General features: G+C 39.3%; 1 protein-coding gene across 1 annotated transcript in view; it reads left to right on the top strand.

Annotated features, from left to right (window-relative positions):
• The first annotated feature begins 61 nt into the window (after positions 1–61).
• The window catches only part of GLP2R (glucagon like peptide 2 receptor), a 43113-nt gene continuing 28115 nt past the window's right edge, over positions 62–15059 (top strand). The window contains exons 1-4 of the mRNA XM_026113211.2: positions 62–343; positions 7670–7763; positions 10702–10806; positions 13426–13547. Of these exons, the coding sequence (XP_025968996.1) occupies positions 239–343; positions 7670–7763; positions 10702–10806; positions 13426–13547 (426 nt within the window). The 5' untranslated portion in view covers positions 62–238. The remainder of the gene's footprint in view (positions 344–7669; positions 7764–10701; positions 10807–13425; positions 13548–15059) is intronic.

The raw sequence follows: 15059 nt of genomic DNA, 5'->3' as shown, positions 1-15059 counted from the left end.
AAGCTACAGAAAGCAGCCTTTCTGTGAAGTTCAGGCTACATTCTCCCTGCCTTTTATCAGAAAAACAAAACGTAGTTGGAGTCTAGCAAGCCTAGACATTTTAGCAGCTTTCCTGGCTTATCTATAAGAAGATTCTGAAACAGTTGCATCCATAAAAGAAGATATTTTAATTTTTTTCACGGGACAGTTGCTTTATAGTAGAGTGAGATAGCAGCATATCAAGAACAAATTTATTAGAATGGGCATGGCCACACTTTTTAGTCTCTGCTCCACTATGGGGTTCTGGTCCAAAATATCTCCTGGACCTGCCACCTCAGTCATGGTGTTGTTTCTAGTGAAACAGGTAAGTTAATTCAATAATTAACTATTGATAATACAAAGGAAGATTCCTCTCACATAGCATTTTAACCTTCACAAGCAGCAAGTTTGTTTCATGAATAGTTCTGATGTAAGAATTTATGTTTGTTGAAAATTAGCTATGAGAAATGTTGACTGAGAAGCTATAGAATTTTATATTACAACTCACTCTGACTAGGTCATTAACACAGTTTGCTTCTATTAATGATGATTCATACAGTGAATAAATAGTATTTACATTTGTTTTATACTATCTCTTTTCATATCAATATTGATTAATAATAAATTATTTTTCAGCTTGGCTATCAGATATCAATACAATCATGAATCATGCTTATTTTCTACTGTTTTCCTCAATTTCTTGCCTCGTAAAAACAGCTTTGCTTAATTTATGACGCTATCGTTTAGCCTTTTAGACATATGCAAGTGTTAGGCATTCCGTTTTGTGTTTCTGCAAGCTGATATTATAGGTATCATTCTGCATCTCAGCATTTTACAGAAGGCTAGCAAAACTATATACAATTTTTGGATTTTTACCTGCAGAGCTCTGGTAAACCACTGACTTGCTTTTCTACTACATCTAGAACAAAATTTTAATAAACTCGCTTCCCCATCTATATTGTCTTAAAATTTGAGACAGCTTTAGGTACTTAATGACAAAATATCTCAGTGAAATTCATTTCTGGGAAATTTTCATATGTGCTTTTAATCGCCATATTTATCTTTATCTAAGTAACTTTAAAATACAGTTAACCTTGCTGTTGTAGTAAATTTTAATTCATCTGAAGAAAACGCAAATATAAACATAGGATAAATTTCTATGAAATAAGTGGATATGCAAATTGATGTAACTGACAGGTTTACTTTAACCTGAAAGCAATAATATATATATAATATATATATTATTATACATATATATAAATGTTTCTATCCACCAATTATGTATTTCTATCCACCTGTCTTCCACCTAGCCAAGGAAGCATGGTTATATGTGCATGTTACAGAGGCTATAATTTTGCTTGTAGCATTTTCATGAATAACAAATTATCGGGAGACACATATTCTGAATTTTTTAGTAGAAAACATTCATATTGCTTTTGTGAGAGCTTCTCTCACATAAATGAATATAGAACTGAAAGGACTCTCAGGTTTCTAAGCCACATTCAATCTATCGCATACCTTAAGCCAAGCGCTGGTGTCATCAAAGTTGAGAGAAAAATTCCCAGTGACTTCAGTGGAGTCAAAATTTTGAAAGAATATACATTCATTCACAGTGAATTACTTTGTTACAGTGACTTCTGGAACTTGTTTCCATCAGGTAGTTTAAACAATAGTAAAGAAACCATAGTAAAGAAATAACAATCATAAATCTCTTTCTTTATCCATATTTCCTAAACAAACACCAAGAAAGCTGTAAAAATCATCAGTCAGAGTACATCAGGATCACGGCTGAAAGAATCAGTAAATACTTAAGCTCTTATGTCATTTCTCTTTTATATAGAAAGTTCATTTTTTTCAAATTCCAAATAAAGAGTCACCATTTCCTTTCACCATTAGCTTAATGTAACTCAGAAATTAAAAGGTGAAATACTGATCATGCTATGGTCAATGATGAAAAACTAGATGTAAATTAGGCTGTTTCCAACTGTAGAGATTTATTTTTATAATTCACTTCTTAGGTGAGAGCTTCAAGCAGCAATATCTGCTGCATCCAAAATACTTTTAAAGAATAGTGATTAATGTTGTTACCCTGGTGCATTTTGAGTGCTCCGAGTAACCAAAATGAATTGAAAGACCCTTCCAGGTAACTTTGATTAAATTTTAATGACACTGAACTTTGTTGTGAATTGGGTGCTCAGATTCTCAAGCTGAGGTGGTTCATATGTTACCGATGAAACTTCAAACACTCTGAAGTGAAGAAACTTTTAGTGCAAGGCAAAGGTTACACGCTTTCTGAATTTCTGTATTGGATTTTGGACCCTAAATTCTGCTAAAGTTCTGTTTAAATGCTAGAGTGACTAAATGTCAACCGAAATCTAAAACTGAGATCAAAACTCAGGCTCAGCTGCATATTGTCATGGCCTGAGATCCCTATAAATTTTCCTGAAAGCTTGCATTTCTACTGCTGAGCACACATAGCATCTCAATTATAATAGCACTGAGTAGCTCGGGGCTTAGGTCATAATAAAACCTCACTGGGATCTGTAAAAATGATCACAGGCCTATTTTGCATGCAGGAGTGATTTGGCAGCAGTTTTCAGAACATACCTACAGGACTGGACTTTCTCCCAAACATGGCCAAAGGAGGAAAAACTCCCAAGTTCTCGATAGTGATTGCTATAGTCTTCAGGTAAATTACAATTCTTCATCTTCCTGAGAGAATCTGATCCCCTCTCTGAAGAATATTAACCACACGGATAAAAGATTTGGACGCAAGCCTGTCTCATTGATTTCTCTTTGAACTCTTCTCACTTAGTTAGACAGATCGGACATCAATGTGTCCCACCTCCTTAAAGCCTCCTTCCCATTTAAGGCTAGTGCTTTATTCCCATCCATAGTTTGTCTTCTCACTGGCCAGTGAATATCTCTGTAGTCTACTCAATACCAAAGAGCTTGGCAGCAAGGACTGAGAATGTCCCAGTGCAGAACACTTTCAAGTCTTCTGTCTACAGCACCTGCATCAACCTCCATCAAGCTAAGAAGGGAAAGCAAGCTATCTTCCTCATTCCAAGGCACTGCCAGCATTCTTCAGCCTTTCTCAATATACAAGTCTTTAAAGATTTGCCCCAGTGGGAGTGGAGACCACTGCAGACCAAATGGTAACATATGAGATGCATGCTTGCTTTTTTTAGCTGTTTTTGGTAGGCCGTGTATAAATAACCCATGAGCAATTCTCAACATGCTGTCATTTAAGTCCTCATGGGTTGCTGTTAAATCTCTGCATAGACATGTCTTTGCCTAGATAAATCTATGGGGATTTCTTAGCTTTTTATTCTAATGCTTGAGGCCACTCTAACACTTTCCTAACAAATTGCAAATTTATCACCATCTCTTTTGAAGCATGGCCATCAGGGTTAATCATAATATCCAGACAGAGTCGAGCAGGAAAAAATACTGCATCATCTCACAGTTCTTTTCAACATTCCCACTTGTATGTACAAATGTAGGAATTTCAACAATCTCTTTTACTGTAGCATTGCACAGAGAGGATTCCTGTCACTTCATTTCTACAACTATACCTAAATCCTTCTCAAAATCATTGCAGTCCTGAAATACATCTTGCAGCTGTGCCTTCTAGGAGTAAAATTTTGCATCAAGTCTATTACATCATATGCTCTGCAGATGAGCTCATGCTTCTGTGTGATCCAAGTGATTCTTATTAATTGACCGGTGCTGTCATTGTCTGCTCTTCTGCTAGTTTCCGATCATTTTCAATATTTCTCATTAATTATTTCAAATATTTTATATGTTCTTCTAACTCTGCATTTAATATTAACATTTGAGGTCAGCTGACTGAGTGCTTAATTATGGCTGGTGCTGATCTCATTTTATATAAAGTTGATTCTTTTGTTTTTTTTCATCAGAATGTCTTCTGGTGAAAAACCAAGCATCTCAGATGTTTATGTCAATAGTGACCAGGTATTAGAGTTCTGACTCTGTTTCTGGCTTTGTAGAGACTGACAAATACGTAAGGAAGTGAAGTGAAACTGTCCTTTACGCCTAAGCTGCTCCCCCTCTTGTTAAGTGAGTTTCTTTCGTTAATTTTTCTCAATTCTATCTCCAGAAATGGAACCAAACAAGCAGCCAGGTAGCAGTTATGAGGCATTCCCTGTATTTCCTTTGCTGTTTAATGTGTTTGTTTATTAGAAACTGAAGTGCTATCCTTTAAATCAAGTCATCTTTTCTAGAACTGCGTCATCTTCATCTCTTTGCCTCTTCAAATAAGGTTCACTGACCTGGGAGTTTCTCAACAATCTCCCCTGGCTCTCAGCATTTTGGGGCCTGCACCAGGGAAATGTCAAGATGCTTTTTATTTTGGAAACATACATTCCTTTCTCATGCCTGTTGTAAATATTCTCTCCTTATCTTTCAAGTCCATCAAATGAAGAATAATTATAGACTCTCTACTCCATGGAATTTAAAGTAGGGTGTCTGGAAATTAGCTAGGAGTCTCAAAGCAGAACTTTGGACAGGCAATATTTTATACAGGAAAAGCACGTATGAATGAGTGGTCCCATATAACAGCTAGTTAAGTTTCACCACTGTTCGTGTTTTGAAAGCAAACAGGCACAGGCTTTTCTCAATTTTTCCAACAAACTTAGATCCAAAGATAGGATACAGGTGAAGTTCACAGCCATACAGTAACCTGGTTATTTTATCAATAACAAAAATAAAAATAAAAAAATAAAAGGAGGAGGAAAATTAGTTCTCTCTTGGGGAAAGGAATGGAAGGAGGAATTGAGCAAAGAAATGCTACAGAATATAATGACTTCCTAAGAGATCTTAGGCTTTTTTGATTCCCAATTCTAGTTAAAGAGCCATTCTGAAGGAAAGAGAAAAAGGGATTGAGCTTAATAAATCTTCTCTATCCATAGAGGAATATTGTGCCCAAGCTTAGAGTCATGCTGTTAGCCCACCGGTGTTCAGTGATGACTCTCAGCCCTTGGCACCTCACCAAGCTCGCAGAATCTCAGTACATTGCATGTGTGAAAGGCAGTTCCCCAAAAGGTTCTGGTCCAGACAAAAGGGTCTTCCTTGGAAAATTGAAAAGCATCCTTTAGCATGAGAGTTGTTGCATTTTGAAAACTTATAGTCTACTCTCCAAAATGGTCATGACAATCTGTAACGTTTTCAAGCAGTATGGAATTACTCATTTTTGGTGACTTATAGTAGCAGTGTTCTTGGACTGTCTGCCTGCCTCTGGCCTCTCAAAGTCCTAGGTCAGGAGAGCAGCTGCGATATTATACAGAGACTGCTTTGGCTGATGATTTTTTCCCTGGATAAATAATGTTCAAGTCACCATATTGATGTTGATCTGTAAGCAGTATCTAGCACTATCTTTTCTCTACTGCTTTGCTCTTGGGTGGGTGTTTCTTCAACAGGTCAACTTTAACATATCATAAACCAATTTTGCATTTAACTCTTCTTTTTTTAGCCATTTCTTTCCTAAACAATATTTATCAGCTATGGCCCTCTAAAGGCCTCTTCAGTAAGACTGTCATATGATAAAGATGTGTAAGAAAAGCTGATATTAACAGAGAGCAAGCTAAAAATGTGAGAATCCCTTTGGCACAATTGTAACTCTTAAATTGATAAGGCATGTGCCATAGATGTGCACCACAATATTCATTGATTTTCTGACAAAAATATTTCACCCCATATGGAATGATCATACCTAGGCAAAAAACAAACAAACAAGCAAACAAACAAACAAAAAACATACTTTTCTGACCAGTACAGTCTCTTCTGTCAGTTGCTATATATAAAATCCTTGTCTCCCTATGGCTGGGAATGACGGTGGGTTTTTTTAACATCAGAACTGATTTTATATTTAGAAGCAGTTCTTACCCAGTGGAGATGAATGTAATCTCCTTCTCTGTGCTGACAACTGTAGATCTACATCCCTGTTCTCACCCTCTCCTGATAAAACCCAGGCCGCCCTTTCATTTCTCCATATCTACTTTCCGGTCCCAAGGGAGCAACACAGGGTCAACACATCCAACAGAGACCTTCTAAACCTCTCTTCTCACTCCCTTTTCAAACACCATTGGCAACCCCCTCAACTTCTGTGTCTCTCCTGTGTGTTTCCATGACTGCAGGGCATTCCAACTCTTGTAACTGCAGCAATGCTGTCTCATACAACCTGCAGCGTATTTATGTCAGAGTAAGCCCTCCATTTAGGCTCTGACAGACCTGCTGCATTTGTGTTCTCGGTATAACCTTCATCCAGAAAAGGAGAGACTGGGTGATGGGTCAGACAGGACCCTGTGGATGGAGGGTGGATTGTTGTGAGATAGGAGCCTGCAGACCGAGCAGTAGCTGAGAGGAGCAGCCAGGATTTTGTGGTGGAGAGGCTGATTTTCTTAGAACCAGAGGGGACTCTGCAGAATTTGCCGCCACTAACTGACTAAACATGAAGTTGAACCTATTTTCAAGGCTACAGTGGTAAGGGGGAAACTGTTCTTGCAATGTTTGTATTTCTGTTCTCTCTACCCAGATCACTCCAAAGCAATTATTCCAGCTCTTATTCTCCTGAAATCTAGCTTTTTATTTTTAATTAAACACGTTCTTGATCTTCTCTGGAGAGATCGTTATAAGAAGGTGTAGGCAGAACCAGTGTTGAAAATATCTACATTGGGGGAAAAAAAATCCAAAATATGCCTACAAAGGCTTGGACATAAGAAATCCACTTGCATGATGTTTCACATGGAGAAAACTTTGGCATGGAGAAAATTGCAAATTTATGCTCCATTTCACTAAGCCAGAAATCTTGAGGGCAGAGTCTCTTCTCCCCTCTGGGCACATGACAACCTCCAACAGCAAGACTGTTCTCCGTCCAGGCCAAAAAGGCAACATAGAAGGTGCAGGCGGGCAAATAAAACTGAGATGAACAGTGGTGCTTTTCTTTTTTAATAAGAAAAGAAAGATGTTGATGGCAAGATTGCAGCCATTGGAGGATGAAATGGCTTTTGAAGTGCTGTGGGGGGGAGCACAGAATGCACTAGAGAAAAAGTGTTATTAGCAAAATAGTATTGTTCATTCATTACTCACTTATTCAAGTTTTTATTGAACTGCTCAGCTGAGTACAATTGGTTATCTTTAAAAATACTCTAAAATATAAACAGCCCTGAAAATTATCATCAATCAGATTCACAAATTAATCCAGAAGAAACATAAATACACAGGAATGATTAGCTGACCCTGGCATAAACTGACTGTAAAAGGCTTGGAAAGACTGTAAGATTTGCAAAGATCAGGAAACATTTTATACAGTGTAGGAATGAAATTCCAGTATGTTTGGTGCAATTAAGTATCTATGTGGATTTTTAGAAGGGACTCAGGCACATGCTGAAATAACACTGTGGCAATAGATTTCTTGCTCAGGCAAAGGTAACCACTGATGAAGTTTCATTAATAGCTTCCTAGGGAAGAAGCGATGCTGTCTTCCACCCCTTTTTACCTCTGCTCTGCTCTGCTCTGCTCTCCTCTCCTCTTCTCTCTACCTAAATTTGTATAACGGAAGGAAGCTTGTACCATTAAAGACCACAAGGCTCTAAATAATTTTCTTTACATCCAATATTTTCACCCACAGGCCAAAGGATCTCTACTGGAAAAAACCACATCTAGATGGCTCAGCTACAAAAAAGAATGCTTGAAAATGCTACAGGAAGCAACTGTAGTTACTGGTAAGGAAACAAACAGCACAATAAAGCAGAGTGTTAAAAGTAACATCGCTGAATATCCAAATATTCAAATTTTTTACCTTGCTTTGTAGAAGTGTGTGTCTGTTTTTAAGTTCTAAATGTAGTACAGTCATCTATAACTTGATATGCAAACAGATGCAACCATGAAGTTATGATTTCTTTATGTCCTGAAACATGTTAAAAGCCCAGATTATATACATAAGCGATCCCCTGAGCAGCTGGTCCTGAGCTACCACTGTGATACGGCACTGAGTGCATCGTCAAGATGTGGGTACTCCTCATTTTAGGCATGAACACATCCTTTGGATGTAGAAGACAGTTCCCATTTCCATCTGAAGGAAGTCAAACCCATATTTTTGGAAAGTGTACCAGCCATAAGATAACAGACAATCCAGGGGAAAGAAGGCAGTTCCAATTTCTCCTTTAGAAACTATGCCGTGACTGACAAGAATCCAAAACACATGAGGCAAGACAGAGTCTGATTTCTGTCTAGGCAAGGCAGCTGGGGGCCCCTTCTTTTCTCACAGGACTGTTTATACATTTTTTCAGTACAGTCATTATGTTAATAAAACAAAAGCAAATAAATTAAGACAGAGACTAGGATGCCCCATATTCATCTGACACTTGTAACCATTAGCTTAAAGTTTCAGTCCCTTACTTATTCCCCTACTGCCATGCCTTTTAGATTCTTGGGTGAAAGGCAGCATAGCTTCTAAAGCTGGAGTGGACAGCGACTACTGTTCAGTGTCTTCTCCAGAAAGGTAAAAGTGGCGGAGGCAGGAACTGATCCCACCTATCCCAAGACTGGTTGAGTGCTCTGAGGTTAATGTTGCTGTGCAAACAGGGAGTTCACAATCTCTGATTATATCATTCTTAAAAGAATAAGCTCTGCTCAGCTAGGTGCCTACTCAAGACATATAGTGAATGGACAGGGAACATTTCAGTTACATTTCAAAAGAGGTGGAGGGACATTAACATGGATGGTAGCCAACCTCCCTATCAACAAGCTGGTAGTCAATGAGGACATTTATGCGACCTGGGCCTATCATATATTCTGCTCATCACACTTGTCTTTTCAGCTGCATTGATTTCTTTTACTTTCTTCTTCTCAGCTACTATTGCAAGCAAATACCATTTATGGCTTCTTTTCTCTACTTCTAGCCTAGCCTAACTCTTAGCTGACTCGTGTTCATTGTCTTCATCCCATTTCCCTTCTCCTCAAAAATCATAAAGGCTCCTACAAACTTAAGCTCTGGCTTCCATGATTTCTCCTGTTGCATTTACTTCATATCATGTCATGCAGCTGGATTTCTCCAAGGTCATGTCTCGGGTAAAGAGAAAAAAATAATTAGCAAAGCAGTATGCCTCAAGTTAGAAAGCTGATGTGGAAGAGCCTAGACAATGCTGATGCATCCTTTCTGTACATCCTTTTGAGATCTCTCAAAACAATGGTATTCAATTTCATTGTAAGAATGTCATGTATTAGCACATCATATAACTCTAGTAAAACTAAGTAGTTAATTTCTGTCTTTCCTTTGAGGCTGTGAGACTGTAACAGGAGACAGCACCATTTGGCATAGAATCACTTTCTAGGAAAGCACCAAGATGTCGAAGGAGGAGTGGGACTCAGTCATCAGCTAGACTAGCACTGGAATATGCCAGAGTTTTGAATGAGCAAATTTAGCATAAAACTGAGAGTCTGTTTAGGCTGAGATGTCTAACTCAGGTATATAGTTAGGCACCTCCCTGAATCTGGGATTTAGACCCGGTTTTGATCCTGAAGTGTCAAAATTAGGACAGCTGACAGGATCTCTCATTACTTTTAACATATCTTCAGAGAAGAGGATACCACCATTTGCATTAGAGCACTTAATGACAGATGATGTTCTGTCTTGTTTTCAGTCTGGGAGAATACGGAATAAGAAATTTAGTATTTCAGGAACTCATGCTAACCACTGTGCCACTATCTATCCTGGAGGTGATAGGAGACCCTCTCCCACCCTTGTTCAAGCTGATGCATTACATAGTTACTCATGATAGCTAGGGGAAGATTTGAATTCCAGTCCCAGTTCTCTCTAATGTTTATGTATTTTACATTGGACAGGCACTGGATGAAAACAGAAGCAATCTAGGGTGTGGAACTTCCCCTTACCACTCTCTGGGAACATGGAGGTTCTGGATTCAGCTTCCATCAGCTCACAAGAGAGCGATAAAAATTATGTGAATCATGTCCTGGAGTACTTCTCTAGACATTAATCTGCAAAAGGTGGATGCTATCAGTAATGTTTAAAGTCAGTTCTGCCAGTACGTATTACCATGCTGAGAACTGAGAATCTGGGAATCTCAATAGTTTAGGGGCTTACGTGGAACACATCATCCCTGTGTCCTGAACAGTTTGAGGCAGGAAGTAGGGCACCAGGCAATCAGTATCAGGGAAGTTGACAATGGTCTGTACTGAGAACTGGTGTCAGAGAGGTCATGAAAGGTGGAACATCTTCCGTTTACAAGCAAAAAGTCTCTGGCAGGTAACAAGATAGGAAGTGAAAACACGTCTGCATGTATGTGTTATACTGGAACAAAGGATGCCTCGGGATGATTTTGAGCTCTGCCCTCAGCTCCCAATGAAGCACATAAATCCTTCTTCTTTCCTGTTGATGGAAAAGAGGTAACAGCCCTTTTTGCACTGTGCATAGAGCATTGCACTGTGAATTTATGCAGTTTGTCTATTACATCTTGTAAATGGTCTTTGAATCATTGCTTGCCAGAGCACAGCTCTCCGTGTGACAGGAGTCATAGCCACTCCACACAGAATGAACCCACGTGATTGCAGGTTACCTGGAACAGTACACGGTGTTTTTCATAGTTATCCATTGGTTGAATGTTTTTTTGTAAAACAACATCTATTTGGTTCTTTCCCCAGGAATGCATTGTAATGGGACATTTGATCAGTTTGTTTGCTGGCCTTACTCACCCCCAGGAAAAGTCTCTGTTCCTTGTCCTTCATATTTGCCATGGTTGGAAAACGGTAATGTGAAAGCGGTAACTTTTCTTGGAGTTGCTGGGAATCCAGCTAAGGGACAAGTGGTGCTGGTCTCTGCTGTCCCAGTGTTCCACTGTCTAAAGGCTTTCCTGTCTCACGGCTTTCCTGACGTGAGGCACAGACTTGCTCTCAATGTTTAGTTGTGACCTTATTTATCCGTTTCTCTCCATCTGTGCTTATTACAACTCCATTATTGTCCACTACAAATGAACATTTCCAAGAACGTGTAAGCATACTGCCCGACCTTGATTGGCAGCAACAGATTTGAGGTTCAGCTTCTGGAGTTCAACTTCTGGGGTCTCCACTGAAACCAAAAATGAAGCTTTCAGCCAGAAAAGTTCAATAGCCAAACAAAGGTGTCTGAGCAGCCAGGCCTCCAGCAGGCCATACTGCACCACCAGCAAGTGGTGAATTGAACAAATGGGCTTTCCAAACAATGTTTTCTTGGACAGACTGAAGCAGGGAAGTATTAAGCAAGGGAAAAAGAATAACATGTGCAGGAGTGAAACTGTCTAAGAGCAAACAACCTTCCCTTTCTCCAAAATAAAAGGATGGGCATTCCTACCAGCAGCGGGTAGAGATTCTTCTTCCTGCTACATAACCTGCTTTCTTAGTCACCTTTCTAAAATCACCTATAAGGACCAGGATGTTTAAGCCCTTTAGTTTATGGGAGACTGCTGTGGGCTGCTTATCCTAGCTTTCTCCAGCACTCCCATAAGTGATTTGTTAAACTGAATAAATAGCTAGTTCTGAAATTTCATCATTTGCCTTTTCTTGGGCTGCTAAGCAGAAAGAGGCCCAGTCTGTATCTGTTCTCCCAAATATCTGCTTCTCTCTACTGTTTGGAACAAATTCAGCTCTTCGTAATAGCATATTAGCATCTCCTTTCCCTCCATGTAATAAAAACTCCTTTTTTCCCTTTTTCTATCTGAATTTCTGCAAATACAAGATGTAAGACATAGCACCAGTTCATGAAACTTTTCACTGTGATCACAGTGGGGAAAACTTCAGTTACAGCATCATCTGGCATTCCCATCCATGCTGCAGCACCTCTGGAGAAGCATTACAGAAAGCTCTGCTGTCTGGCTGTCTTAGGGATTCTGCAAGGCTGGGGTTGGGGTACCTGTCTGTCTGTCCTGGGACACAGCAGGACTGGACTAGAAATGCTCTGAAGCCCAAGGTTGATTTTTCATGGCTCATCATCATTGCCAAGTCTGAGCACTTAAAAATTAAGACAGCCTAGAACTCAGATTGGCTTTCTGACCACATCTGACACACATCTTTGGATTTTTTTCACTGGACAAAGTAAGTGACCACTCCAGTTATAGTCTGTGTAAAGTTTAGTCTCCATTCCTGGCTCTTGAATCCTCAGGCACAATCGCACAGTCAGCCTCCTCACTGGCCCTTGCAAAGATGACAGTTTATGGTGTGCGGCCAGGCTTCTCCCTAGTACTGGTGCCTAAGATCTCCCAAAGTGTTTTTCTTCACTCCGCTCCTTTGTGTTGGGGATTGGTCAGTTTAATAGCTTTGGAGCTGACCTGGCAATAAAGCAGGACCACAGCAGAGCAGAGCAGTTTCTGAATGACAGCTCAGAAAGTTGGTTCTCGGAAACTAACACAAACCCTAAGTTGCCTCCTAACCTGACCTGATCTGGGCTTCAGGGTTTCCTCAGTTATTCATGTTTTGCAATTTTTTTGTTTGGCACCTTGTACAGAACAGGTCCTTAAAGACAGCCTCCACCTCTCTGAGGTGTGCCAAAGTCACAGTAAAAGCACCAAAGTCATTTCCTTCTGCGAGGGAGGGTCTGTTACAGTCCCACTACTTGTCAGGCTGGAAGAGATGCGCTGCGCACGGACATGCAGTCCCCACACAAAGCTCCTGCTCCATCATACCAAACTGCACTCCAGAAACAGCTCTCTCAGTTCCAGCTATCCTAAGTGAAATGAGATATTCTCATTGCTGCTGCCACCCTTAAACACTTTCTAATTCAAAAATGAACAAAACCCCCTCAAATTTAAATAGATATAAATGGAAGGCAGCCTTCATGAAGAAAATAGGGGGGCACTGCTGAAAAACAAACATCAACCAGCATCTCCATACTGTTCCTCTGCTGTATAAAGCAATACAACACAGTGCAAGTCAAGGAAGCTTCACCAGTTCGCACCACTTGCTGATCTGGCTCCAAAGTACATAAACACCACAGGCCACAGGTGTTTTGAAACCCAAGAGAATGATCATTCCCTGATCAAACCATCCTCTTCCTCTTATAATTTTGGCTGCACAGCTTGGGCATACTTAATGGGCATACTTAAGAGCTTAATGAGGAAAAATAAAATTAAATGTGGACTTTTCTTTTGGGTGTAATAACCACGTGCTTATTGTAAATACTAGGTATATACTGGGAACTGATTTCTGCTATATTGCATTCCTGCTTTCTCGTAAGCAAATATGCAAAAGAAATTATCAAAGACAAGACTTTTTTGTTCCTTTTTGGGTGGGGAGGGAGGTTTTATTGCTGCAGAGAAAGGGGGAAATCTGTAAAGTGTGTATGAAAAATGAAATCTTTATTTTGACCTTTCAGACTAAATCTCTGTTTACTTTCAGGAAGTGCAGGAAATGTATACAGAGTCTGCTTGGACCAGGGAATTTGGCAAACGAGAGAAAACTCCACAGACATTTGGCGTGATAGTTCAGAGTGTTCTGAGAGAAATCATTTCAAACAAAATGTAAGTATGATGTTTTATATTATGGTTTTAATACTTCATCTTCTTAATCCCTTCTTGAGTAACTGATAAAGCATGTCCACTGAATACCTGAAAGTGATCTTCAGATTTCATTTAGATTACCACATGGAAACCTGTACTTTTATTCAGAAGAGGGGGAAGATGAAAAATTAAGGATGGGGATTCCTGCTTCAGATGCCACAAATTATTTTCTCTTCGGAGTCCAGTGTTCACATGTGCTGGCTTCTTCCTAATAAAATTGAAAAGTACAGCGATTTGGCTATTAAGCAACTAAAATTGAGAGGATCTCATAGTCTGTCCCAAATTGCCATAGTCGGCCAAAGGCTTAATTTCCTTCACTTCCTGAGCCTTCTAGCCTTTAATGAGCCATTAACTGGTCCTTTCAAATGAAAAAGAGCATGAAAAGCAAACCCATATCTTCTATCTGCCCTGAATTTCACCTCAGACCCTAGCTAGTAGCAGACAGGAGGGCTACCAAACTGCAAACACCTGCCTGACATAGCATGCAGGCAGGTGCTGGGCTTTGGCAGCACAGCAAATAGCTCTACAGAACTTCATAAAGAGCAAACTAAAAATATCATATTGATAATGCTCAGCTTTTTGTACTGAGGATAAAATGAAAACAATTACTAACTGACTCTGGTTTGTGGAGCTGTATGTCAGTCTCATGCTTCACTTGCAAGAAGCCTGACTGCTACATAAGAAGTTTGCCACTACATATGCTCAATTCCAACATTCAAGTTACCTTCTTAGTAAGGGACAGGGCTTCAAGCAGTGAACAAGGGATCTAATCCTGCTGCCTGCTTGCACAACTGAGCAGGGTGAGCTGCTATTAAAACTGCAGCGTTTCAGGTAACAGTAAAACATGCAGTTTATTTGGTTTCATGCAGTTTATTTGGTTTCAGACTTCTTGTGCATTCTATTGCCACAAAGTTCAGCTTAGCAAATGTCCAAATTAAATTTCTTTGGTTAAGTATTTTTACTGTTAATTCTTTGTTATTTGCTGTTTGTTACTTAGAGTTAATAATGCTGTTTATTATTTATAATATTTTTATTATTTTATTGAATAATATTAATTTATTGAGTACTTTATTAAACACTATTAGTTCGGCATCCTCATGTGTTACAACAATTTTAATAAACTCTTTATGTAGTGAATATATGGACTTCCAAAATTGCAGTTATTTATTGAAGTGTGATAAATATTCATGGGTACTGAAGATTTTTCATGGTCTGTTAATTACTCTGGATTGTAAACTTGTGGGTGGGAAAGTAGCAGGTAAATTCATCTTGTGTGACAGCAGCCAGTTTCTCTGAAATCTTTAACCAGCTTTCTTTCCAGTGCTAAATGTGGTTTTGTGCTTGTTCCTCATATTTAGGATAATAACTCATGCTTTTTGTTAGGTTCATTCCTGAGTTTTCTATTTTCATGAAGCACGGTGACTAAGGGGTGTGCTACGGGAATCTCCTGCACCCACACTGCCCTCCCTGTGC

Source organism: Dromaius novaehollandiae, chromosome 18, assembly GCF_036370855.1.
Source record: "Dromaius novaehollandiae isolate bDroNov1 chromosome 18, bDroNov1.hap1, whole genome shotgun sequence".
Classification (NCBI taxonomy): Eukaryota; Metazoa; Chordata; class Aves; order Casuariiformes; family Dromaiidae; genus Dromaius; species Dromaius novaehollandiae.
The sequence above is the reverse complement of the archived record's forward strand: the minus strand, read 5'-3'. Positions and strand labels throughout refer to the sequence as shown.